General features: G+C 45.9%; 1 protein-coding gene across 3 annotated transcripts in view; it reads left to right on the forward strand.

Annotated features, from left to right (window-relative positions):
* Positions 1-25,887, forward strand: part of ZRANB3 (zinc finger RANBP2-type containing 3) — an 881,708-nt gene that overhangs the window by 798,404 nt on the left and 57,417 nt on the right. For all 3 annotated transcript variants that reach the window (XM_086957301.1, XM_086957303.1, XM_086957302.1), the window contains 3 exons: positions 5,865-5,966; positions 21,306-21,448; positions 25,661-25,810. In XM_086957301.1, coding sequence (XP_086813427.1) covers positions 5,865-5,966; positions 21,306-21,448; positions 25,661-25,810 — 395 coding nt within the window. The remainder of the gene's footprint in view (positions 1-5,864; positions 5,967-21,305; positions 21,449-25,660; positions 25,811-25,887) is intronic.

The following is a 25,887-nucleotide window of genomic DNA, read 5'->3' on the forward strand; positions in this document are numbered from 1 at the left end:
AAACATGGCGAAGAGCTGTGCCCGCCGGCTCGTAAGTCAATCTACATTTGGACGATCTGTTTGAGTAGAAACATCCTGTGAAGCAAAGGAGTATTTGCTGCAAATGTGCTCAGTAAACACATCAGATGTCCCTAGGCCTGGAGGTTGGGGATTGAAGTGTAGCATATATCTCGGATTGTATGCTGCAGTAAGCCAGGCTTCGAAGCCAAGCAGCTTTGGAAGGACGAGACCTTGCCCCCCACAGGACAGCTATCTCGTGTTTGGCCAAGAGTAAAGCGCCTATAGCAAAGTTTGATGCAGTTAACCATCCCCAGCAGACCCAGTTTCGAAGCGGGTAAAAGAGGAATATCTATTATTTGTGCAAGTGTTGAAAAGACGTGTATGTAGCCAATATGCCGAAATGTGAGGACAGGCCCAAGCCATATGCACAAAATTGGAGTTTAATGCATTACATTTGGGGCAGTTCGTGGGTTTGGAGGGGTCAAACTTGGCCAATTGTCGAGGGGTTATGTAAATCCTATGGCCAAATTTGAAATGAAGCAATTTATGTCTGTGGTTGGGGGATATTTTGTGAGTTTGCTCGAGGCAATAGGAACATTCTTTATCGGTCAATGGGTATCCTAAGTCATCTTCCCACCGCTGTCTGGTTTCCCGCTCCCTCCTCACCCTAGGCACCAAGCATTCTTTATATAGTTTTGTGATCAGGTGCGACCCGGTGTTGTCGGCGATGAGGAGGGTGAGCGGGGGGAATTCCGTGTACGGGGAGGGAAAGGTGGAAAATTTGTCTCGTAGTGTCCCCCGGAGTCGGGCCACATTAAGGGAGTCCACGCCAGTCAGCCCTGGAAGCTGCGTTAAATCAGACAATTTACGTACCTGCCCGTTTTGGAAGAGGGACCCAAGGTATTTAAGCCCAATTTGGAGAGAGTGTCTAGGACCCCCTTTTCAGGGGTAAGGGGTAGAAACGAATTGTGGGCGAGCGGGAGGGCGGGTGAATAAAGAGGGCAAGACCCGAGTAACAGGTTGAGCTTGCGCCAAGCCCAACACGTAGTAGCCAAGGGCTGAATATCCTGCGAGTCAAGGGGGATTCCTCTTGGGAGCAACGATGCAAGAGGGGTCAGGGCAGCCAGTTCCTCGTCCGGTTTGGTGTATGGTATGCGATCATCTGGATGGAACCAATGGTACGCAAGTTGGGCTTGCGTCTCCAGGAAGTATATTTGAGGGTCCGGAACTGCAAACCCAACCCGTGCATATGGAAGTGTGAGTGTCCCAGGCGACCCGAGGCTTACGGCCAGCCCATATCAACATGATAAGGAGGCCTCGTAGTCGAGCAAAAAAAACATTGGTTCGAGGGATGGGTATGGTGCGAAAAAAGTAAAGAAAATGAGTACCACTTTCATTTTTATAATTACGATGCGACCAGCCATGGAGAGAGGCAATTGTATCCATCTCTCCACCTACGAGGTGAGTTGGTCTACAGCAGTACCGTAGTTTAACTGTATAACCTGGCCTTTGTCCCGGTATACATGTACTCCAAGGTGTTTAGTGGTCTCCCTAGCTACTGGTAAGGGGTATTCCATCTCTGTTAAATCGCTATGAATCACCCTAGACACAAAACTTGACATGACAAAGCACACTAAGAACTCAGCAAAAAGCGCCTTCCTCAACATGAAACCACTCAACAAAATAACTCTTCATCCTGCCCAAGGACCTCAAACTAGCAACTCATTCGCTGGTGCAGTCCAAACTTGATTACAGGAATGCAATCCTCACAGGTACAGCTAAATCACACCTAGCTCCACTCAGAACAACTCTCAACTCAGCAGCTAGAATGGTCACCGGAGTTAAGAAATTCAATCATACTTCACCCGCACTCAGAGACCTAAAATGGCTCCCAATCAAATGCGAGCCAGGTTCAGAATGGCCTGCCTAACACACAAAGCCCTGCACACAGGGAAACCAGAATACCTGGCCTCCAAACTCAAGAAAGCCGGCCAGACAAGGCACCTCAGGAGCAGCAACACGCTACTCCTCATCCTTATGAAAACACGCAAACGAAAAACCGCAGACTGGTCCTTCGCAGGAAATGTGCCAAAAATCTGGAACTCCATTCCAGTCCATATCAGGACTACCACCTCCTTTGTAAAATTCAAGAGACAGCTCAAAGACCTCTTCCACAATCGTTCCCTCCCGAACTGATAGCTGTCGTCGAAACTCACAAACCAGCACACTACCGCTCCCTGCTATCCGGACAATAACCCTTTTTTCTCCTCCCCTCCATGAGTGGATGTTCCCATGTCACCCCTCTCCAAAGGAGACGCAGTGCAAGTCAACAGACACAACTTGAACACTACCTGACCCCCTTGTATCACTGGGGACATTGCACTGAGACTTGAAATGTGCCTTAAGCTAATATGTTTACATTTGTCTAGATTGTATGTCTCTCGCAGGCCGACTGCTGTGAAGCGCTCCGATACCCTCACGTCTGGCTAGTGTTATAGAAAACTCCTAAAATAAATAAATAAATGGTTACTAGTTACTCACTGAGCAACCTACCCACAGCTCTACATCAGTGAGCAACTCACCCACAGCTCTACATCTGGGAGCAACTTACACACAGCTCTACATCTGGAAGCAACTTACCCACAGCCTCTACAATTGTGAGCAACTCACCCACTACTCTACATCCGGGAGCAACTTTCCCTCAGCCCTACATTTGAGAGAAACTCACCCAGAGCTCTACATCTGTGAGCAACTTACCCGCAGCTCCAGTTACATAGTACGCAATACAAACGGCAATTAAGCAAAAGAAGAGCCATCTATGTTGGCTGGAAACAATAAGAAGACACAAAGCACATTCAATCACTCTATATTATGTGTCCTTTTGCTCCACCACAGTAAATATTCTGAAATGTACGCTGCAATGCACGCTGTTGTTGTGAAGGCTAAAGACTTCATTAGATCTATCGACAAGGATCTGATGCTGCTTTGTGAATCATTTCCCTGATACTCTGTGGGACTTATTTATGGAATTTTATTGTAGGGCAGCGCAGCAAGGCATCCTATTGTTGAATAACAACTGATTGCCCCCGAAGCACACTGCAGCAGCATTCTGCAAACTGCATTGGCAGCAGCAGGCTGACGAAATTGCTTTATGTCGGACTTCTTTGCAAAGCAACCTTTAATTAGGCTTTGACAAATGTTACAAGGCGGTTCCTAATACACCATTTGCCAATTAATTGCAAAGAAATCCTTATTGAGAAAACCCACAACACCCTCGGTTAGGTAGTCCATACATCCCACAGATAGTGATCAATAGTGTGAGTCCAATGAGCAAAGTGCTCTGAAGGGATGCCAGGCGTCGTAAGCACTATAGAAAACAAATACTAAAATAGAAGTATTTGCAATTCAATAGGTCTCGCATTTACGCGAGTTTGAGCTATTGACATTGAAAATAACAATGCCTTTTATTTTTGTTTTTGTTTTTAAAACATAAATAAAAGGCATTGTCATTTACATTGCCAATAGCTTAAACTCGCGTAAATGCGAGACCTATTGCATTGCAAATGCTTGTTTTGTGTGGCCATTACCTCAGCAAAGAGCATCAAGCAGTGAGTGTCCATCCATTCAATACATACTTCTTTCAGGTAAGTTGGTCTGGACTGAAGTGGTTTTCTCTTTACAAGGTAGTGACCCGATTTTGATCCATTACCCGTTCTACCTTTTAACCCTCTTTCACCCCTGCCCCCTCTCTCTCCTCCCAAGGAGAAGAGATTACACTTTCTACCATTTACCGCCCTCATCATCCCCTACTCCCCCCCCCCCCCCCCCCCCACCCCCCACAGGAGAAGATATTTTACCTGATGAATCTCAGAAAGGCGTTTAGTTTTTTCACTGACTGAATTAATGAGATCAGATCTGATAACCAACTCTTTGAGGGGAATACAGGTTGCAAAAAGGGCAAGGATGTTCAAAAGTGGACCTTTCCTGATGGCTAATTCTGTTCATACAGCTATCCTGTGCCCTTGCAAAGAAACAGTACAAAAGGGGGTGGTGATGGACGGAGCATCTGAACAAATCAAACACTCACACCCAGTCAACAGATCTGGGTTTAATCCATCACTGTTGTTTAGCCCACTCTGCCACCCCAGTTCAGACATGGCCATATGCAAATCAGTCTGACCCTTTGCCTTATCGGAACAGTCCAACCCGAACTGCCAAGCCATGCCTTCCCTGGACCGGAAACAAGCTTTCTAGGACCGGTTTCTGGCATTCCAGCCGTCTTCAGCCAGGCTTGCTGGAATCCAGTGGAAAAGTGAGCAAGGGACTCACATCTGAGCATACCCTGCCAACTTATGGCGAACAAAGCGTGTACAAAAGGGGGGGGTGATGGACGGAGCATCTGAACCAATCAAACACTCACACCCAGTCAACAGATCTGGGTTTAATCCATCACCGTTCTTTAGCCCACTCTGCCACCCCAGTTCAGACATGGCCATATGCAAATCAGTCTGACCCTGTGCCTCATGGGAACAGTCCAGCCTGAACTGCCAAGCCATGCCTTCCCTGGACAGGAAACAAGCTTCCTAGGACCGGTTTCTGGCATTCCAGCCGTCTTCAGCCAGGCTTGCTTGAATCTGGGCTAAAGAACGGTGATGGATTAAACCCAGATCTGTTGACTGGGTGTGAGTGTTTGATTGGTTCAGATGCTCCGTCCATCACCACCCCCTTTTGTACCGCTGTGTTCGCCATAAGTTGACAGGGTATGCTCAGACGTGAGTCCCTTGCTCACTTTGCCACTGGATTCAAGCAAGCCTGGCTGAAGACGGATGTAATGCCAGAAACCGGTCCTAGGAAGCTTGTATCCAGTCCAGGGAAGGCATCGCTTGGCAGTTCGGGCTAGACTGTTCCCATGAGGGACAGGGTCAGACTGATTTGCATATGGCCATGTATGAACTGGGGTGGCAGAGTGGGCTAAAGAACGGTGATAGATTAAACCCAGATCTGTTGACTGGGTGTGAGTGTTTGATTGGTTCAGATGCTCTGTCCATCACCACCCCCTTTTGTACCACCTTGCAAAGAAACAAACACTGGAGGGAATCCAAGCCATTCCATCAGGGCAAAATCTTCCACCTCAGCACTAGCCAGGGGTGTCCAATGACTGAGATCTGTCGTGCAGCAACGTGGGCTCCGTTTCACACCTTCGCCAAACATTGTTTGTATTCAGAAGGGATGGTCATTTTGCACGCTCTGTGCTTCAGGATGTCCTTATCTGACCATTCCATGAGACCCACCACTTGTGAGGGCTACTGCTTTAGAATGTATTCCCCATGTGAGGAATCTGCAGGCTGAAACACCCACCTTTGGAACGATCCTCTGTTGGATATTCTACCTTCGAATCCCCCACCAATCTTACCTGCCTCCCCGTTTACGAAGGATGGTCATAAGCCACAATAAAAAGGTTCCAATCTGCATGTGTCCGCCAGGGTGGGTCCTTCATGTCTCCGGGGACTTCACTGTGGTGCTGTTTTCTGTGCCTTGTTGGAGTCAGCGCCTCCTAGCAATGCGGGAGAGCTATGGAAACGTTTCCAGGTCCAGTCTGACGCCTGGGGATAGTCATCAGGTGAGGAGTCTGCAGTCAAAAAGCGTATCCACCTCAAAGATCGTTGCAAAAGATGAGTAACTTTTTCTTTAATGTCTGACTTGCTGAAAATGTGGACTTTTTTATTTTCTAATGCGTAGTACCACAGGTTAAATTATGAACTTTATTCACATTTATGATTTAGAGCAAATGTCAGAATTCGTATTCACAAATTCTTTTACCAAATTGAATGATTGGAATATTAAACTATGTAATTTGTATTCAGGATGGAGAACCGCTGAACCTCAATTTTATACCTTTGGATATTAAATTGGACATCTGGGATGACTTGCCAGAAATGTTTCAGCATAAACCAAATCGTTTATTGGTAAGAAATTCCTGCATGCCTCCTATAATAATGTTCCGTTCAGCTTCTGCAATCTTTTAAAAAAATAACTTTGATTTCAGATTGTTTTAGGACACGTTGATGAGTAATTTGGGAAAAGTAATGTTAAATGCCAACTTGTTTCAGATTTTGTTAAGAGACAATAATGAATTAACACCCTCTCCTAATTCAGACCGAATACTGACCAAATATCAGTTATTTCCATAAGTTGATAACCCACTTGCAACGTTGCCTCCTCTAAATTGATTAATCCAATCAGCCCTGACATCTCGGTTAGTGAGCGTTTATAGTTTCTGGTACCGTAGCAATAATAGCTGTTCAACATTAGGCCACCATGTGTATATAAGTAATCAAAGTGTGACGTACCCTTGTGCAGAACAAAACGTCATCATCCGGCTGGTACGTAGTGCAGCTTCATACACAAAACCCTACTGGCCAGCACAATATGTAATGATGTCATGACATCATATATAGCCTTAATCATGCTTGCCTATGCTTCCAAATCAATGCAACCCTCCCCGTCCCAAGTTCTGATGAGCTCATCTGTTGATGAAGCATCAAGCATAGACACACAGTCTCTAGTAATGTGCATTACTATTGATTTAATATATGAGTGGGAAACCCCTTTGATGACAGAGTGCAGATTCAAAAACGTCATCTTCACCAGAAAACATCTGTGAATATTTTCAGCTCTGCTTATTACTTTACTTCCAACGAATAAACCTCCAGCCATCAGTGTCCTGGATAGCACCCTGCTACCTGCTTCAGCATTGAACACTATCATTGAAAATTAAGGTTTGCTCAAAGGGGTACAAACAAGTCCCCCACATTAGAAACTTAAATGACTCTATGACGGGATCTCCATTGCTGTCTATGAACACAGAGTGTCTGGAATCCTGAGGCACCTTAAAAAAAAGAGGGGACCACCTCTGTAAATGTATTACAAATGCCTACATAACAGCAGCACCTAGTTTGCGTTCTTGTCCTTTAATTCAGCTGTATAGCAAACATGTAAAAAATGAAACCTTTGAAAAATTTGAAATGGGTTTAAGTGTTTAGTCTATTCTTGCTTCAACAGCCTTTTTCTGTGTCCCCATGTTTTGAAGTGAAAGGAAAATGTTGTCATGCAGTCACGCATAGAAGAAAAAACTCCACTGTCTCTTTAAGCCTAAGCAAGGACATTAACAATCTCAACTTGCTGCACTGATATGATTGGATCTCCGTTTTATTCCCTGACAGTTTTATAAGTGTAACATGAGGACGTTTCATCTGGTTTTCTCACGTCAATTTCTTTTTTGGGACAATTTTTCACTTTGAATCTTTTACTCTTCACTGGCTTCATAAATCATTTTCTGATATGTAAATGAAATGTTAAACTGTTTTTCACCACGATTGAAGTCATTGTTTTTTTGTTATAAATGTGCTCCGAGTTAGATTTGGTGGATAATGTCTGTTCTTCAACACTGCTTTCTTGTTTTGGAGAAAAATACCTTTTTTCAACACATGAGAAACATGCTACCTCCAATTCTGGGCTATGAGCACATAACCCTCCCGACTGAGATTTTGCCTGTGTTAAGGTATTTAAGCACTTCTGATTTCCCCTACCTGGGACAAAAAGTGTAGACCCCTGACCACAATAGAAGATTTCTCAAGCTCATGCAGAGGTCTTCTGTTTCAAGGGGGTATCCGGAGCTTCCTATTCTTAGAAGGAGTTGTCCTTGATGTTAAAGTTGTGTCCTTAACGTTGAGGAGAAGGTGAAAGGGGGATTTGTCCTCAACCTGAAGGTCATGGTTCTCATGTCAAGGATGTTCCCTCAATCTGAGGATAGGTTTTAGCAAGCCAAGAAAATGTTACAAGACCAGAAAGCGAAAGGCTTTTGACACATACACAATCCGTGGCTTAGGTTCTAAGACATATAAGCCTAGCAAGCCTTCCTAAATGACACTTGTCATAGGATGAGAGGGGTAAATAACATTTAAAAGAAGTGATACTCCGCACTAGACCACACTACTCTGGGTCACTGCAGGCCTACTCCGCCATCAGATATGTGCTTGTAGATCACAATGCCTCTAATTGGCCATGCATACAGAAGGTTAAGCAGCCGCATAATCAGACATGGGTCACTAAAGCCAAACCTTCAGAAAATAACTCCTACAAAGTACCTTGCAATCGGAGGCATGGCTCCTTTTAGTGTCATAGAACTAGTGTTCTGCTGCTGATGTGCTAATGCTACTTAGCTGATGTGATTGCCACCTGAAGGCCTTTCTTTCCAGAAGATAATGTATCCAAATGACAATGACTCGAAGGGACCTTTCCTTAATGTGTCAGTGTAGAAAAATGAGACGGCCTTCCTGATCCTTGCTAAGTCTAAGAACACATTACGTCTCGAAGGCAAATTTAAATATGCATTTACATTCTCCGGAGGCCAGGTGGACCAAGAAACTTGGACAACAAAGTATTTTGTAACCTGCTCTAAGCGAAACAATTAATTTGTTATTATGAAGTTACCCACTTACTGTCATATGGGCATAAATCCATGGGAGGCCACAGCAGGTGCTAAACATATCTTTAGTGATGCACATTCATGGCCAAGACATTAATTCCTAAGGGATGTCTGATTCTTGGCTCTGGGTGACAGTTATTATTTTTATAGAGACTGGGAGACCTTGGTTCCATTAGTGCCCATTAGTCCTCCTCTTTGGGTCTTCAGCTTCTAAACTGTGCAAACAAGTGACTAACTGCTTCTTAGGTGACCAATGGAATTTACCAACCTTGTAACATGGCAGTAGCTGTTGGGGGAAGGTAACTTGGGAAAACCTGAGTTATTTGGAGTGAAAAGATGATGTATGCTAGTAGGTCCTATCCTTTGCCTCCTCAGACTTCCTCTGTAGGACAGAAGATTAAGTGTTAGCACGCTCTCTTATACCGGTCAGTTAGTTTCTCTTTTTGTACCATGCTTTCCTCTAATTCACAATTGGTTACCTAGGAATGTTGCACTACCCCAGCAGTTACAATCATTTTGATTCCCATCTCATGGTCCTGAACCAAGGGGTGTGCGAAACTCGTGCCATTTGCTATAGCGTAATTATATGAAATGACAACTATATTACTCGTAATTACGTAAAATACATGCCACATGCACAAATTTCCCAAATGGTTGTTGAGTAAAAATTCAACTCCGAATGAAATTTAGAGTTCATTTCTGGTCGCTCACCTTAAAAACATTTGCTGCGTTTGGATTTTCTGGACAAGACTTTTAACTGCAGACTTCTTACTATACAGTATTACTGTATTCCCCAGGCATCAGAGTGGTTCCAGAAAAACTTAAGTGGTACCTCTGTGTGCCCATTAGGTGGCGTCACCGTCTCCACGACGACACCGACCATGCTGGATGTGACCTGCACAATGGCTATAAAGGTGCTCCCCCAGGGCGCTGACACCAGTTCCTTTCTTTCTGCACCAACAGTCGCGCATCTAGAGAGCTATCTCGGTCACTTTTTGACTACCTTTTTCTCTAGGCATTTTTTAAAAATATTTTCATTATGCTAGGGATAAGTCCCCAACAAAACCAATGGGTTTTAATCTTTAGGGGAAATCTCACAGACCGCTATCTGTGACTGATCGCCCACTTGGTCTGTCTTTGGTGCTTGGGGTCATCCGTGACTTCACTGCGTCCCTTCCCCCCCGACAGGGGTTGGGGACGTTCTCGTGACTCTAGGTCCCGTTCCCGCACTCCTCCTGCAGAGCAGGCGCAGAACCTGACTCTGCATCTCACTGAATTTCCTGGAGCTGGAAGTGTCCCAATTAGTGTACCGCTGTTGGGCCCTCTCCCGAAACCAGTTGGGCTCTTTGCGCCAGGTCCCTTATCCAGAAATAACAACCAGGCCACTGCAACATTCTGCTTAGATGCGGTGACCATGTACTTTGACAGGCCACAATTTGAAATTCCCTTTGGGAGTGACGAAGTATATCACGGGGCCTTTGGTCCTGTTGATGATATTTCCCATTCTTTCCATGAAAAGAACTGGTATGAGGAGTTGGTTAACGGCAGCAGCCTGGGCAGCTCTCTAGACTCTGGATTAGTCTCCTCACATGGCCAAGCCATTGAGGAGAGTGCAACCTTTCCAATGGTGATAAGGAGGGCAGCTCTTGATCGCCAGCGTCCATCAGTGGAAGTTAGAGCTAATGTTTTAACTGAGGTGTTTCAGCCAGGTCATACCAGTGCAGGTGCTACCCTAGGTCCCAACAAAGGCTTGTGCAGTTCTTACACAGGCTATGCTTAATGGTTGGGACGCAGCAAAGTACACCACCAGATGTGGGTTGGATAATACGGACTAGCTAGGCAGAGCCATGTGCTCTATGAGAGCTCTTCATTGCCATGCTTGATTGCAGTCAAATGGCTTTTTGGGGGATGTCCAAGCAAGCCACCTGGACATGCCCTTTGATAGTTTTCACCTGTTCAGCGACAAGGCAAATAAACTCCTGGAGCGCTTTAAAGATAGCAATGTCACAGCTCAATCTTTGGGCCTGCCCATTTCCCCTTCCAACCACACTCTTCTTTTCACCCCTTCCATTGTTACAGTAGGGGATTTCAGTCTCAACCAGGATACCAGCCATACCCACAGGGCCTGCAGGCCTCCCAGCCTTTTGTGGCCGTGGTTGAGGTTCCCAGAAATCTCATTTACATCAGGGACACTGTGCAGCCCAGTCCTAAACCCCATCAGCTGCTGTGCTGTGGCTGTCGAAGGACCACTTGTCCTTGTCACAGGCTCTTATAGCCAAAGAAGCCTTTGAGAGGGTACCAGACATAGGTTGTGGTTCCTACTTCTGCTACTTTCTGGTACTAAAAAGGAAGGAGACCTCAGCCCTATTCTGGACCTTTGCCCTCTGTGACGGGGCGGACCTTCCCGAGGGGGTCTCAATGGCAAGGGCCTCCCATAGAGGGTTTTCATCGTGTGACCTCCCCCCTCCTATCTTTGCAGCACTCCCCACCTCAGGTGCAGACTGAGGTGGACCGAGAAGGAGGAGGAGCCTCGTCAGGCTGTAAATGCGGAAGTGCAGCATAGCCAGGTGTGCTTGTTCACCGGCGTGCAGGGTGGAGAGGAGGACGCTGAGAGGAGAGGAGAGTACTGGAGAGAACGGAGAGACATCGCGTAGGAAGAACGAGAACCCGGAACAACATCAATCGGAGGGAAGGAGGAAGAATCAGACCCATTGACGGCGCGGGAGCCAGGAGGCCATCGGCATCACGAGCCGCCCAGCCACACGCGATTTGGAGGCGTGTGGCTCACAGAGGTACGTGACCGTATCTCGGGGTGGGTGAAAAAGAGAGGAAACCGTACTTAGTGTAAATAACCCTTTCCCGTATATCCCCGGGACCCATCCCAGCACTTCTTCCCTTCCCTCGGCACCGACTGCTTTGTAAACTGCACCAGGTATCCCTCACTCCATTTCCCTCACGAGTGTATTATAGTCACGGACTGAGACCCTCTCTCTTGTCTTTTGCCCCGAGGCGGACCCTGGTCTAAAGACGGAGACTGATCCGGTAGAAACGCGGAGGAGCCCGATAAGACTAAAGACTGAGGCTATACGCAGGAAACAGCGGCCAGAGAGAAGCTGATCCCCGAGGAGACCCCCCCCCCCCTAAGAAAAACTTGTACAGATCACTTGTTTCAGCAAATAAAACCGGTCCTGACCAAAACACGTTTACTGCCCTTTACTGAGCCACCCGCTACACCCTCTCAACACCTTCCTGAGGAAGGACAGATTCAAGATGCTCTCCCTTCCCCATGGTCTGTCTGCCCTAAACCCTGAAGCCTGGATGGCAGCTTTGAACCTGCAGGTCACTTACTTTAATATTCCCGCAAATGTGCCAAAGTCACACCTTACTCCTCCTCAAACGGTCCCTTTCATCAGAGTCATTCTGAACACAATGTGGTTTTCTGCCTACCCTCTGGCATGGAGAGACCAGGACATTGGGCTATAATACTGATATTTCAGCCTCGGTCCTGGTTTTTTGTGAGACTGACTATGAGGCTCCTGGGTCTGATGGCATCCTGCAGATGAAGCACGCCAGATGTCATCTGTGGTTTGATCAGCGGCAGGCTGCTCTCCCTGCTCCTCCCAGACTGGATACTGGTGACCGATGCGTCACTTCTGAGATGGGGTGCCCACCTGGAAGAGGTGGGGATTAGATGACTCTGGTCTCCAGCAGAGATTTGGCTCCACATCAGCCTGTTGGAGATGAGGGCCATCCACGTGGCATTGAAAGCCTTTCTGCCATCCCTCGAAGGGAGAGTGGTTCAGGGACAACACCACTGTAATGGAGTACTGCAACAAGCAAGGTGGGGTGGGATCTTGAACCCTATGCCAAAAGGCATCTGAACACGATTTTTGGGTTATACAACACCGGACAGGATCTGTGAATGCCAGGGCAGACAAACTCAATTGTCGAAGATTTGTGACCACACATAGCACCTAAGCCTGGAGATGGTGCAAGGTATCATCCAAGAATGGGGGAGAAGTTTATCTCAATTTACTCCAGTATTGGAGATTTCATAGATTCACATACCTGAATCATTGTCCGTCGTCGAGACAGGAGTCTCCGGTACATAAAAAAACAATGCTTAGTAGTATAGCAAACTGAACAAAGGCCTAGGCCCATTTTCCTTTTGCAACCCATAACCTTCGTTATGTAAAAGAGACCAAACTTGTCCCCGAACCAATCAGAGCCCCTCACCCTCTAGAACACTCCAGAGAGAACCTTTCGCCCCTCAGATTTTCTACCGCACGTTGTGCTAGTGAGTCTCCTTTGAGCTCTGCTCAAATTCTGTGTTTTTTAACTTCATTAAAGAACTTTGTTGTTAGGAATTCTACTGGATTCTGTTCTACTATGGATTATCTTCAAATACATTCTTTAAAGAATGTCTGGAAAGGAGAAGAAAGGATTGTTTAGAGCCTGTGCAACTTGTTCCAAGAGCTTGCTTTACACTGATGATCCTCACACTGACTGCATTTACTGTCTATACCGCAGACCAAAGACTGCAAGGTATGTTGCACTTTCTCAAGTAAGTTTCTGAGAGGTCGTGAAGGGCGACTTTTAATATGGTGTCAAACGCTAAGACCAGAAAGGAGGTTTTTATTTTCTCTAATGACAGTGATGAGGCGTCGTCCTTAACATCTAGGAGATCTCAAAAGAGAAGACAATCTCCTCAAACTCATTCCTCAGGGGAACGTCCTGAGAAGGCCCTCAAAAAGACCACTCATGAGTCTTCTGGGCACAGTCCTTCAAAATCTCCTCACTCTGTGGAAAAGGAGAGTAAAGGACATGCTTTTGGGGAAAAATCATGTAAAAAAGACGACTTCTGAGCCGTCAAAACCACCTCCTCTGGTCAAAGAACCCTTCAGGAAGCCGTCTTCTATACCTCCTGAGGTAAAGACTAAGAAACCAACAAGGTCAACTGGATCGTCGACGAAGAAACCATCATCGTCGACGAGGATTGAGGTGAAACTCATATCAAAAACACCATCATTGCCTGTTACAGCCTGTCCATCGACGGCAGCGTCGTCTACGGCGTCGACGACAGCGGCGTCTACGATGTCCTCGTCTACGATGGGCTCGTATATGACGGCCTGGTCTACGACGGCCTCGTCTAAGACGACTCATCTACGACGGCTCGTCTACGGCATTGTCTACGACGCCGTCGTCGACGACGGCCTCATCTACGACGGCCTTGTCTACGACTGCTCGTCTACGATGGCATAGTCTACGACGGCGATCTCGTCGACGGGCTCGTCGATGCGGGAAATTCCAAAATTAGAAATCGTCAGGAACGCACCAGCTTGAAGAGTAGGACTCATAGGAATACACCACCAGAATCCGGTCACCACGGATGATGATGACCAGGAAGAAGGAGAAATAACAGATCCCCCCCCAAAAAATGGGATGATTACTTGAATCCATCTCCGGCATCTCCCTCACCAGGACTGGTGGATTCTCCGCAGTTTCCATAATATAATGGAGAGAGCTGCGAGAGATTCCAGCTTCCTATGGCGAAAATACAAACAGAATGCTTCCTATACGATTTCAAGGAGCCATTCCAATAATCAGTCGAGGCTATCCCCAATTGTTAGCCATGTGTGGGAAGAAGGTTTCAAAGTGATGAAGACACCGGTGTCAGTTACGCCTGTCCTCGCTGGGTTGGAGAAACAATATTAAGCTCCTTTAGACGCACCAGCGTGTTTACTGGGCCATCCAAAAACTGCTTCTGTGTTTTCGCAAGTGGCGCAACAAAAATCTAAGAATCCCTCTGCGCCTATATCAATACCTCCTGGAGAGGGGAGATGCTTGGACAATGCAGGAAAGAGATTCTCATCCATGTCTGCTCTGTTAGTCAAAGCAGATAATGCCTTTGCTATTCTGGGCAGATAAGACAGGCATATGTGGTGCGATATGGCACCAAATATGGACCTCTTCCCAGAGGACAATAGACAGAAGGCGAGCGGCGGTGCTAAGGTGTCAGGGGTGGTTAAGTGCGACTGCCTTTAGACTAGAAGTCCCAAAAAATTAAGATCCTGAATCTCCCCTTCGATGGAGAAGTTTTATTGGGAAACAAGTGGATGAGGCATTTCAAGGTATCAAGAAAGATACAGATACTACAACTGCCCTGGGTACACTACGAGACCGTAAGACGCCCTTCCGAGGCACCAGGGAAAGAGGCCAGTCATCCTACAAAAGGAGTTATCAACAAGGGAAGAACACCCCTTTTATTCCTCATCATCACAACCATATCGTCAGCAATAGGGTAAAAAAAAACAAATAGCTATACAAAGTCTGCTCCTAGAGTACGAGGAGGTCGTCATGGGCAGAACAATGTAAAACACAATGACAACCTCCTGGATCTGGCTACATGTTGCTATTCCTCTCCACAAGTTCCCATGGGTGGGAGAGTTACTTCCCATCTGCATTACTGACAGAAAATAACGACGAACAGATGGGCCTTCAATAAAATACAATTCGCACACACTTGAATTTGTTTCAATTCCCTCCTTCGACACCTCAAGAGATTAAACATCTATCTCAGATGCGTTTGGAGATTTGGACAATGCTCCGAAAGGGAGCAATAGAACCAGTGCCGATATTCCAAAAACGAAAAGGATTTTTACTCCCGTTTCTTCCTAGTCCGGAAAAATGCTCTCCAATGGCTTCCTATTCTAGACCTGAGAGCTCTGAATACTTACCTTAAGAAGCAATTTTTTCAAATAGTGACCCTCCTAGACATTTGGTTACGCTTAAACTCCGGGGATCATATGACCACTCTAGACTTACAGGATATTTTCATCCTTCCCTTGGACTGTATCTTCGATTTGCAGTAGCTGGGGACCATTACCAGTTCAAAGTACTACCATTGGGTCGCAAATCAGCCCCAAGAATCTTTACAAAGTGTCTGGCGCCAGTAATAGTTTTTTCTCAGTAAGCACAGACACCAAGTATTTCCATACCTGGAAGACATGTTGATAAAAGCACCATCAGAAACTTCAGCCCAGGTGTCCACTACGGCATGTATACAGTTGTTCGCCAAACTGGGACTGACTTTAAATATAGAGAAATTGTCCATTCAACCATCAAAAAAGATAACGTTTCTGGGAGCGTTTCTGGACACCTTTATAATCAAGGCATTCCCTCCACAGAGAGGCAATGGGGTCTCATGGCTCTAGCCAAGAGTTTCACAGGAAAAAAGTGTCTTTCAGTACGTATTTACAAGTCGCTACTAGGGGCAGTGTCCTTTTGCATTCCTCTGATTCCTTTAGGCTGACTAAGGATGCATTCATTACAGGAGGAACTAGATTGCCAATGGCACCAGGTAGAGGGAGCCTTCGACGACAAGGTGAAGGTCCCCCTGGCTATGGTGCAAGCAGTGACATAGTGCACCTGAAAAGAAAAAAAACATCTTGTTGAGTCTTTGCACTGATGCATGTCTGGAAGGATGGGCTGCATTCCTTCAGGACCTGCAGGTCAGCGGTCGGTGGAAATTGCAAGAACAGCTTCACATCATCTGGTTTGGGCTCAGAGCGGTAGGCTTGGCACTACCGGCTTTCCTACCAAGAATTCACGGAACGTCTGTTCTGGTGAGAACAGACAACACGACCGCGATGCACTATCTCAATAAGCAGGGAGATATAAGATCCTCTCCCGGTCGTGGGCAGCAACAAAGATATGGAAGTGGGCTGCCCAACATGGAGTATCTCTAAAGGCGGAACACCTTCCAGGAGATCAGAACGTCAAAGCGGGCACTCTCAGCAGACTAAAATCGACTTACCAAGAGTGGGAGATTAATCAGGACATATTGCAAAGCATCTTTTTCAAGTGGGGAGTTCCAGCAGTGGATCTATTTGCGACAGCTCAGAACACAAAATGCTGGTTCTTCGCAAGTTGGCATCACCAGTGGGAATCTGGGGGAATGCGTTTTTTGATAACATGGTCAGGCGTCTTTTCCTACACCTTTTCTTCGATCCACCTCCTGCAACAAAGATAAAGAGGGAACTGAGCAAGGAAATACTAATAACTCTATGGTGACCCAGACCACACTGGTTCACGGAGTTGCTCCTGCCAAGGGAGGATCGCCCAATTCGTCTACAACCAATATCATCACTCTTGACAATGTCCCGGGGACTGGGTAAGTGCTTCATTCGGACCCAAAATCGCTGTGCTTAGCCGCCTGGCTCCTGAATATTGCGAATTCCACATCCTAGATATTTCGGCAGAATGCAGAGATATTCTAGCACATGCCAGGGCGGAAACTACAAACAGAGCAGATAGGATGAAATGGAAGAGATTCTTATTCTGGAAGCTAGCTCTTCTCAGAGCTCTCACTTCAGCCAGAAGAATTGGAGAAAAACAGGCTCTCACGATAAAAGAACCGTTTTTGCAGTTCAAGAAGGATAGGGTTGTCCTCTGGACTAATCCCAAATTCATTCCACAAGTGCCAACAGATTTCCATCTAAATGAACCACTGATTCTTAAGCGTTTTTTTTCCATCAACCGTCAACAGCAGTGGAAAAAGCTTTTCATTCATTAGATGTTCAACAGTGCCTGAAATGCTATGGTCAAAGAACAAGGGCTTTCCGCAAGTCTTCCCGACTATTTGTTGCTTATAGTGCCCCCAGGGAGGGTTTTTTCCCTTGTAGAAAAGGGGAATTTCTCGATGGATTTCACAGACAATACAATATTGTCATCAGACGGCGGGGAAGCCTTTGAATGCACCTGTTCGTGCACATTCTACAAGAGCAGTGTCCACCTCTACTGCTTTATTTGCAGGAGTACCTATCCAGGATGTCTTCAGGACTGTTACCTGGAAGAGTACTCATGCCTTCACCAGACATTACTGCCTTGATGCACCTGCAAATAGGATGTGGCAGTGGGAGAAGCAGTACTGAGGAACCTTTCCCAGTAAAGGTGAGCCCTCTTTGTCATCCCTCCTTCCTTTGTGGTAAGATAAGCACATTTTTATTGTTGTATGCTGTATTATACTTAATTTATGAACATCTGTCTTTGGGTATTTATAGACAGTTACTGCGATGGTGGACTGACATATGTTGCCTAATTTAGAGTTGTAGGTAACAAAACAAAATGTGCTATAATTTAGTAAATCGCTATTCTGATTCAGGTATGTGAATCTATGAAAGCTCCAATACTGGAGTAAGAAAACAAGTTACTTATCTGTAACTGTAGTTCTCCAGTATTGGAAGCTTTCATAGATTCACATACACCCACCCTCCTCCCCTGAGAGGCTCATCTCGGGAATAGGCACAAAAGCAGTTTATGGCACAAGTGCACGAAAATCTGAGGGGCAAAAGGTTCTCCCTGAAGTGTTCTAGAGGGTGAGGGGCTCTGATTGGTTCAGGGACAAGTTTGGTCTCTTTTAGATAACGAAGGTTATGGATTGCAAGAGCAAAATGGGCCTAGGCCTTTTTTCAGTTTGCTATACTACTAAGCATTTCTTTTTTATGTACCGGAGACTCCAGTCTCGACGACGGGGAATGATTCAGGTATGTGAATCTATGAAAGCTTCCAATACTGGAGAACTACAGTTACAGGTAAGTAACTTGTTTTTTTATTTGCCATTGCTGAGAACTTTCAGTGTCAGCAGTTCGGCACATTGGAGTTTCCAAAGCGTTTTTTGCTCTGCGACGAATTCTGCTTCAAGTGAAACTCTGGACTCCTGTACGCCTTCCCGCTGATATCACTCTTGCCCCGAATTCTCAAGAAGATAAGGACTGACCCGGCTCAAGTCATCCTAGTGGCTCCGAACTGGGCACGGAGAGTATGGTGTCCCAAACTCATAGACATAAGCATCTGTCCTCCGATCAAGCTTCCTCTTCTTCAGAATCTCCTGTCCCAGCAGCAGGGCAGGGTCCTGCATCCAAACTTGCACACGCTCGAAGAGCGGTAATGGAGGGTTTTTGATCATCCTTTTTAAATTGTTAATGTCATTCTGGCCGTCGGGCATCCCTTGATGAAATCAGGATACACCCAAGTAGGGACAAGTTTGTGGCTTGGTGTTCAGCCAAGGATGTTGATCCACTTAATGGCAAGCTGTCTGAGGTGTTAGTGTTTGTGTTGTCATTGGCTGGGCAAGGCCTTGCTGTGGCCACTGTTAAGGGGTAGTTGCAGGCTATATTGGCCTTTTTTTGTGGTTGCTGGATCAGCCCTCCCTGTTTTAGTCACATTTTATGACTTAGTTTTTGAAAAGTTTGCAGCATGTTTCCTCCTTCTCCTTTTATTGTGCCCCAGTGGGATTTGAATTTGATCTTAACCTTTCTGATGTGTTTTCACTTTGACCTATGCAGAACTGTCCTCTCAGACTTCTTACTCGTAAGATGATCTTCTTGGTTACAATTACACGGAGGGTGTGCAAGCTTCAGGCCCTTGTCTTTAAACCACCATATAACACCTTCTACCCAGACCAACTAGTTCTTCGGAGTCATGCCCCTTTCTTCCAAAGGTTGTGACTCCCTTTTGCATCAGTTAGATCATCACCCTGCAAACATTTGTTTCCTCCCCTCTACCCTCTGAGGAGGTGGAGAGAATCCATCGCTAGTATCCAAAGATAACTCTTAGTTTTTATATCAGTCGTACCAAAGAACACCAGTTGGATGATCCGCTTTTCACTGGATTCACTGGTGCAACGAAGGGCGCAGCAGTGCAAAAGAGATCCATCCTTCAATGGATTGTACTCTGCATTACAATCTGCCAGGCATTAGCAAAAATGCTGCACAAACAAATAATGGTCAGAATGCTGAACAAATCAATCATTCACCCCAAGTCAAGAGAGCTGGGTTAAATCCACTGGTCTTTTGCTCACCATGCCACCCCAGTTTGGACCCAACAATATGGAAATGAGTCTTGACCCTGCTCCTCATGGGGACAGTTCCAGCTCAAACTACCAAGCCAGGTCCTGCCTGGACCGGAAACAAGCATCCTGGGCCGGCTTCGTGACATCACCCTTCATCAGCCAGGCTAGCTTGAATCCAATGGCACAGCTAGCAAGGGATCCACATATGGGCATACCCATCCCACTTAGGGCAAAAAATGTTGTGCATACAAATGGAGGAAGGAATGCTGAACAAATCAAACCGATTCAGAAAAGGGGGTGGTGATGAACAGAGTGTCTGAATTAAGCAGACCACTCTTACCCAGTTTAAAGATCAGGGCTTGATCCATCACCGTTTTTTAGCTCACTGCACCATCCCAGCTCAGAACTTGGCTATATGCAAATTAGTCTGACCCTGGCCCAGTGCATCATGGGAACAGGGCAGACCAAACTACCAAGCCAATTCTTATACTGGGAAGGAAACAAGCTTCCGGGGACCGGTTTCTGGCATTTCAGACGTCTTCGGCCCGGCTTGCTTGAATCCTGATGGTGCAATGAGCTAGGGACTCACATCTGAGTATACCCTTCCACGCTTATGGTGGACAAAAATGATTCAGAAAAGGGGTGGTGATGAACAGAGTGTCTGAATTAAGCAGACCACTCTTACCCAGTCCAAAGATCAGGGCTTGATCCGTCACCGTTTTTTAGCTCACTGCACCATCCCAGCTCAGAACTTGGCTATATGCAAATTAGTCTGACCCTGGCCCAGTGCATCATGGGAACAGGGCAGACCAAACTACCAAGCCAATTCTTATACTAGGAAGGAAACAAGCTTCCGGGGACCGGTTTCTGGCATTTCAGCCATCTTCGGCCCGACTTGCTTGAATCCTGATGGTGCAATGAGCCAGGGACTCACATCTGAGTATACCCTTCCACGCTTATGGTGGACAAAAATGATTCAGAAAAGGGGGTGGTGATGAACAGAGTGTCTGAATTAAGCAGACCACTCTTACCCAGTCCAAAGATCAGGGCTTGATCCATCACTGTTTTTTAGCTCACTGCACCATCCCAGCTCAGAACTTGGCTATATGCAAATTAGTCTGACCCTGGCCCAGTGCATCATGGGAACAGGGCAGACCAAACTACCAAGCCAATTCCTATACTGGGAAGGAAACAAGCTTCCGGGGACCGGTTTCTGGCATTTCAGCCGTCTTCGGCCCGGCTGCATCTTTCTACCAAATCCCTCAGCTAGTGTTTTTTTTTATAAGTTGCACTACCAGAACACTGATATTTAATATTAAATTCTCGTTTTTTATATTTGCTCTTTATTTTTTAGACCTGTAGCTTTATATATTTGCCCCAGAATATTTTAAAGTGCTCTTCACTGTATCTGTATTTGTGTCTCCACATCCATATCCCATTTTGAAAACATTTCAATAATCAGCCAGCAATGCACAGTTTTTTTTGTTAGTTGTCATTTAATAAAGTGTTTTTGTCTACACATATACATATTGTATCCGTGGTTTCCTATAATCAGCTCTGATTTAGTAATTGAGGTAGAATAGAACATTAGCATTCTCACTTCTCTTTTCAGATATTAACTAGTAACCTAGCATTATCTTTCTAGAACTTATACAATACCTGACATTTATCAGCTCATAACAATCTTTATTTTTCTGTCACTTATCTGAAGTTGGTGATCTTAGAACTTCATTTTTTTCTGAAGTCCAGTAGAATCTAAGGCTTGCCTTTATTAAGATCACTGAGCTCAAAAGTAATGCATGTTTTGGGCACGCGTACTCTGTTTATATGATGTATAGTTTGGAATCTTCAGTTCAGTCATTTAAAAACTTTTATGATGTTATCATCTGTATACTTATTAAACATTCCTTGCTTTGACTATGTTTATTTGTCAAGAAATAAACATTCTATACTCTGTTTTGTTAGGTTTTGAGGTTTGTGAGGGAATGGAGTAGTTTGACAGCCATGAAACAAAGAATTCTAAGAAAAAGTGGGGAGAAGTTTTGTAGTCCTATTTTGGCCTTGATGGATATTACAAAGCGTCAAGACAAGCATAGCAGCACCAAAAGGTATGAATGATTATGATATGTTTACAAGAGAATATGTTTTTTTATGACTTTTAGAACATCCCCAGAGAAGGATGATTTTATATTCATGTTGGCACCCTCTTCTCATCTTCAGATAAAACTTACTTTATTCTTAATCAGTAAATCAAGATGCACAATAACCCTTTAGCCACCATTTATTTATGGGTTAATACTTATTAACAATGGCCATACTGCTGTTTGCAAGACGACCTTCAATAAAAATCAAGTACTGTATTTCATTGAGGACTAAAATCATAACATGATGAATGACGACGAATGCAAAAAAAAAAGTTCCATTTTATAATAGTCCTTAAAAAAGGATTGTAAGAATAAAATTAAATTTAAAGTAATGAAGAATTAAAAAGAATGATCAATCACAAGACGGTATGACCTGAATACTTGCAATAAAGTAAATTACCCTGTTATTAGAGTCGAAATCAGTCTCCTGGCAATGGCTTTTGAATATGTCAATAGAGTCAAAATTTCACATTTGAGAGTCAATCATTTTATTGATATTCTGTGACTACAAGATCAGTCCCTGGAAATTATATGAATGTATATTTTAAAAATACACTATGTATAGTAAAGACTACATGATGATTTTCTGTAATAAAAGGCTTGATGCAGACTGAATGACCATATGAATATGTATGTAGTGAGTCTGGTACAATCAATCAATCAATCAGTGACACTTATAGAGCGCGCTACATACCCGTAGGGTCTCAAGGCGCTGGGGGGGGGGGGGGGGGGGGGGTGCCGCTACTGCTCGAACAGCCAGGTCTTCAGCTTCTTCCTGAAGGAGAGGTGGTCTTGGGTCAGGCGCAGGTCGGTCGGGAGGGAGTTCCAGGTCTTGGCGGCCAGGTAGGAGAAGGACCTTCCTCCTGTAGTCGCTCTTCGGATGCGGGGGACGGCGGCGAGGGCGTGGTTGGCTGATCGGAGGTGGCGTTTGGGTGCGTAGAAGTTGATCTGGCTGTTGAGGTAGCTCGGGCCTTGGTCGTGTAGGGCTTTGTGTGCGTGGGTGAGGAGGCGGAAGGTGATTCTTTTGTTGACGGGGAGCCAGTGAAGGTCTCTCAGATGACCGGTGATGTGGCTGGTTCGTGGGATGTCGAGGATGAGTCTGGCTGAGGCGTTCTGGATCCGCTGGAGTCTCTTCTGGAGCTTGGCGGTGGTACCGGCGTAGAGGGCGTTGCCGTAGTCCAGTCGGCTGGTGACGAGGGCCTGGGTGACGGTCTTCCTGGTCTCGGTGGGGATCCACCGGAAGATCTTCCGTAGCATGCGTAGGATGTTGAAGCACGCCGAGGAGACGTTGTTGACTTGCCTGGTCATGGAGAGGGAGGAGTCCAGGATGAAGCCCAGGTTGCGTGCATGGTCTGTCGGTTTGGGTGCGGTGCCCAGGGCGGGAGGCCACCAGGAGTCGTCCCAGGCGGAGGGGGAAGAGCCCAGGATGAGGACCTCCGTCTTGTCCGAGTTCAGTTTCAGGCGGCTGGTCGTCATCCACTCGGCTACCTCTCTCATCCCTTCGTGCAGGTTGGCTCTGGCGGAGGCGGGGTCGTTGGTCAGGGAGAGGATCAGCTGGGTGTCGTCGGCGTAGGAGATTATGCTGAGGTTGTGTTTGCGTACGATGGCCGCGAGGGGGCTCATGTAGACGTTGAAGAGAGTGGGGCTCAGGGATGATCCTTGAGGGACGCCGCAGATGACTTCGGAGGCCTCTGACTTGTACGGTGGTAGGCGGACTCTCTGTGTTCTTCCGTCGAGGAAGGAGATGATCCATTCCAGCGCCTTGTCCTGGATTCCGATGTTGCTGAGGCGCTGTACTAGGGTGCGGTGGCAGACCGTGTCGAATGCCGCGGAGAGGTCTAGGAGGATGAGGGCTGCTGTTTCTCCATTGTCCATCAGGGCTTGGATGTCATCGGTGGCGGCGATGAGGGCGGTCTCGGTGCTGTGATTGGCTCGGAAGCCGGACTGTGAGGGGTCGAGGGATCCGTTCGTCTCGAGGAAGGCGGCCATCTGCTTGTTGACGGTCTTCTCGATGACTTTGGCTGGAAACGGGAGGAGCGAGATGGGGCGGTAGTTCTTGAGTTCGGTGGGGTCTGCTGTTGGTTTCTTGAGTAGAGCGCTGAGTTTGGCGTGTTTCCAGCTCTCAGGGAAGGTGGCGGTGTCGAAGGATGTGTTGATGATGTCTCGCAGGTGGGGTGCGATGACAGCGTCAGCCTTGTTGAAGACGTGGTGAGGGCAGGGGTCGGTCGGTGATCCGGAGTGGATGGAGTTCATCGTGCGGATGGTGTCTTCGGTGCTGATCGGGGTCCAGGCGTGGAGGGTGGTGGTGGGGGGTGATTGTTCGGTCATGGTGTGCGTTGGATGGTTGTTGAAGCTGTTGTGTATGTCCGCGATCTTGTTGTGGAAGTATGAAGCGAGGGAGTTGCAGAGGTCTTGCGATGGGGTGATGTCGTTGTTTCCTGCGCTGGGTTGGAGAGCTCTTTCACGAGGAGTGTAATATGAATTGCGATTACCTATACAATTTAATTAAACTATACAAGAGATTTTTGGTCTTCTGTGATTACATTGCAAATGAATATAAGTTTTGATGAACTGATGCACAATGATTTTTTGTAGATTATAACTTTATAATGTTGTATTAACTAGAGTGTGCCAATGTCATTCCGGCAAGTATTGCAAAAACCGATTCCTATAAGCTTGTACCCTGGTTATAAATTAACCAGAAAATTAAGTGTTAATTGAAAATGAATTGAAGATATCATTTTGTAAAGATATATCCTTATGAACCTAGATCTTTTCATTCCCAATGAGTATTTAGGCCAACAAAGCACCTTTGTGCCTTGGGGGACATCCTGGCATGTGTGGTGGAGTCAATGACATCCAAATGTTTTATGCTTCAGGGCACTCTGACACCGTGTGCATAAATCCTGGGTCACCTGCAAAAATATAGACAGTCACGAGATTTGCCTTCTGTATAATGTGAATCGTTGGGAGTGCAATTCAGATAATGCAGGTATTGAATCATTTATTAGCACAAGAAGGGTACAGAGTTCCCGGGGGTGAATGAGAAGAGGAGGTGTTAGTGGAGAGCATAGAAGAAGAAGAGAAAGAAGGGGAAATTCCCTTTTTGGAACTAAAACCCTCACACACCTAGCAAGCTAGATGTCCTGCTTCATCATATGGGTTCTGCTCCTCGTCAGACTGGCGCTGCAATGTCTGACGGGCACCTGTGAAGGGTCTCTTTATCGGAGATCTTTTGTTCCAGCCATATGGTGCATTCAAGTGAGAGGGCCAGTGAAAGTGTAGTCGTGGGAAAGTGGTGAGTTAAAAAGGTGGGTCACTCCACAATGAGCTTTATTGGCGTGGCTGACGCCCTTGATTAAAATAGTGGGAGGGGAGATATGTGCTAAGAATGTACAGAGCAAAATACCTACAACCCTCTGGTCAGGTCAACATGTTTCTTGCCAGAATGATGAAGCATGACATCTAGCTTGCTAGGTGTGTGAGGGTTTTAGTTCCAAAAAGGGAATTTCCCCTTCTTTCTCTTCTTCTTCTACGCTCTCCACTAACACCTCTTCTTCTCATTCACCCCGGGGAACTCCGTACCCTTCTTGTGCTACTAGTCCTCCGGACACGTACACTGGACCCCGTTAAATATCGCCCGCTTGTGGTTTCCCCCCTTCTTGTTGATATATTGAAACATTTATTAACATGTGGCAGTGGTTCATTGTTATATGCTTGTCAAAGGTATAAAATATGGCCCTTTGTTTGTTTGCCAGAGGGTCCCTCTTCCACTTGCTCGTAGTATTGCTATATTCCATTTGCTAGGTAGGCAGTTCAGGATTCTTAATTTCCCCCTTTAATTGTCTCCCAGGATGTTTACAAAGTGTCAGGCGTATGTGGCAGCACTTTTGCACTGGCAGATGGTGAATGTGAAGCCATTTTGAGACGATAGACTCAAAGAGGGGCTTTTATATCAAGACCAGGGGTGCAGTGCATGCTTATCTGAAGCTGTTACCAGAACATTGGAATTTCAAACATTTAATATGGAACCATTGAAAGAGATTGTTATCCTAGTGGATGGCATCTGTTAACATTCTGTAATTTCTATTATAGAATGCAACTGCCTTCATTTTATGTTCCCTATATTGCTTCCATGTTTTGAAAGAATTGACAATTACTCCCGTTTTTCTCTAGATATTTAACCAAAGGTGATGTGGCAGTAGCATCTATCAACAAGGCTCATAGTGATGGTGGCAGTCTGCGTCTTATTTCGAAGGAGGCCATTATTTCAATGAAGCATAATGTTGATGTGCCAGGTGTAAAAGAACAAAATGGAACAGTGGAGTAAGCATTTATTTTGACATATCATTGTGATTGTAGTAGAGAAATTTGTATAATTTTGACTTTTTTGTGTCGGAATG

The sequence above is a fragment of the Lissotriton vulgaris genome, chromosome 2_1 (genome assembly GCF_964263255.1).
Source record: "Lissotriton vulgaris chromosome 2_1, aLisVul1.2, whole genome shotgun sequence".
NCBI lineage: Eukaryota > Metazoa > Chordata > Amphibia > Caudata > Salamandridae > Lissotriton > Lissotriton vulgaris.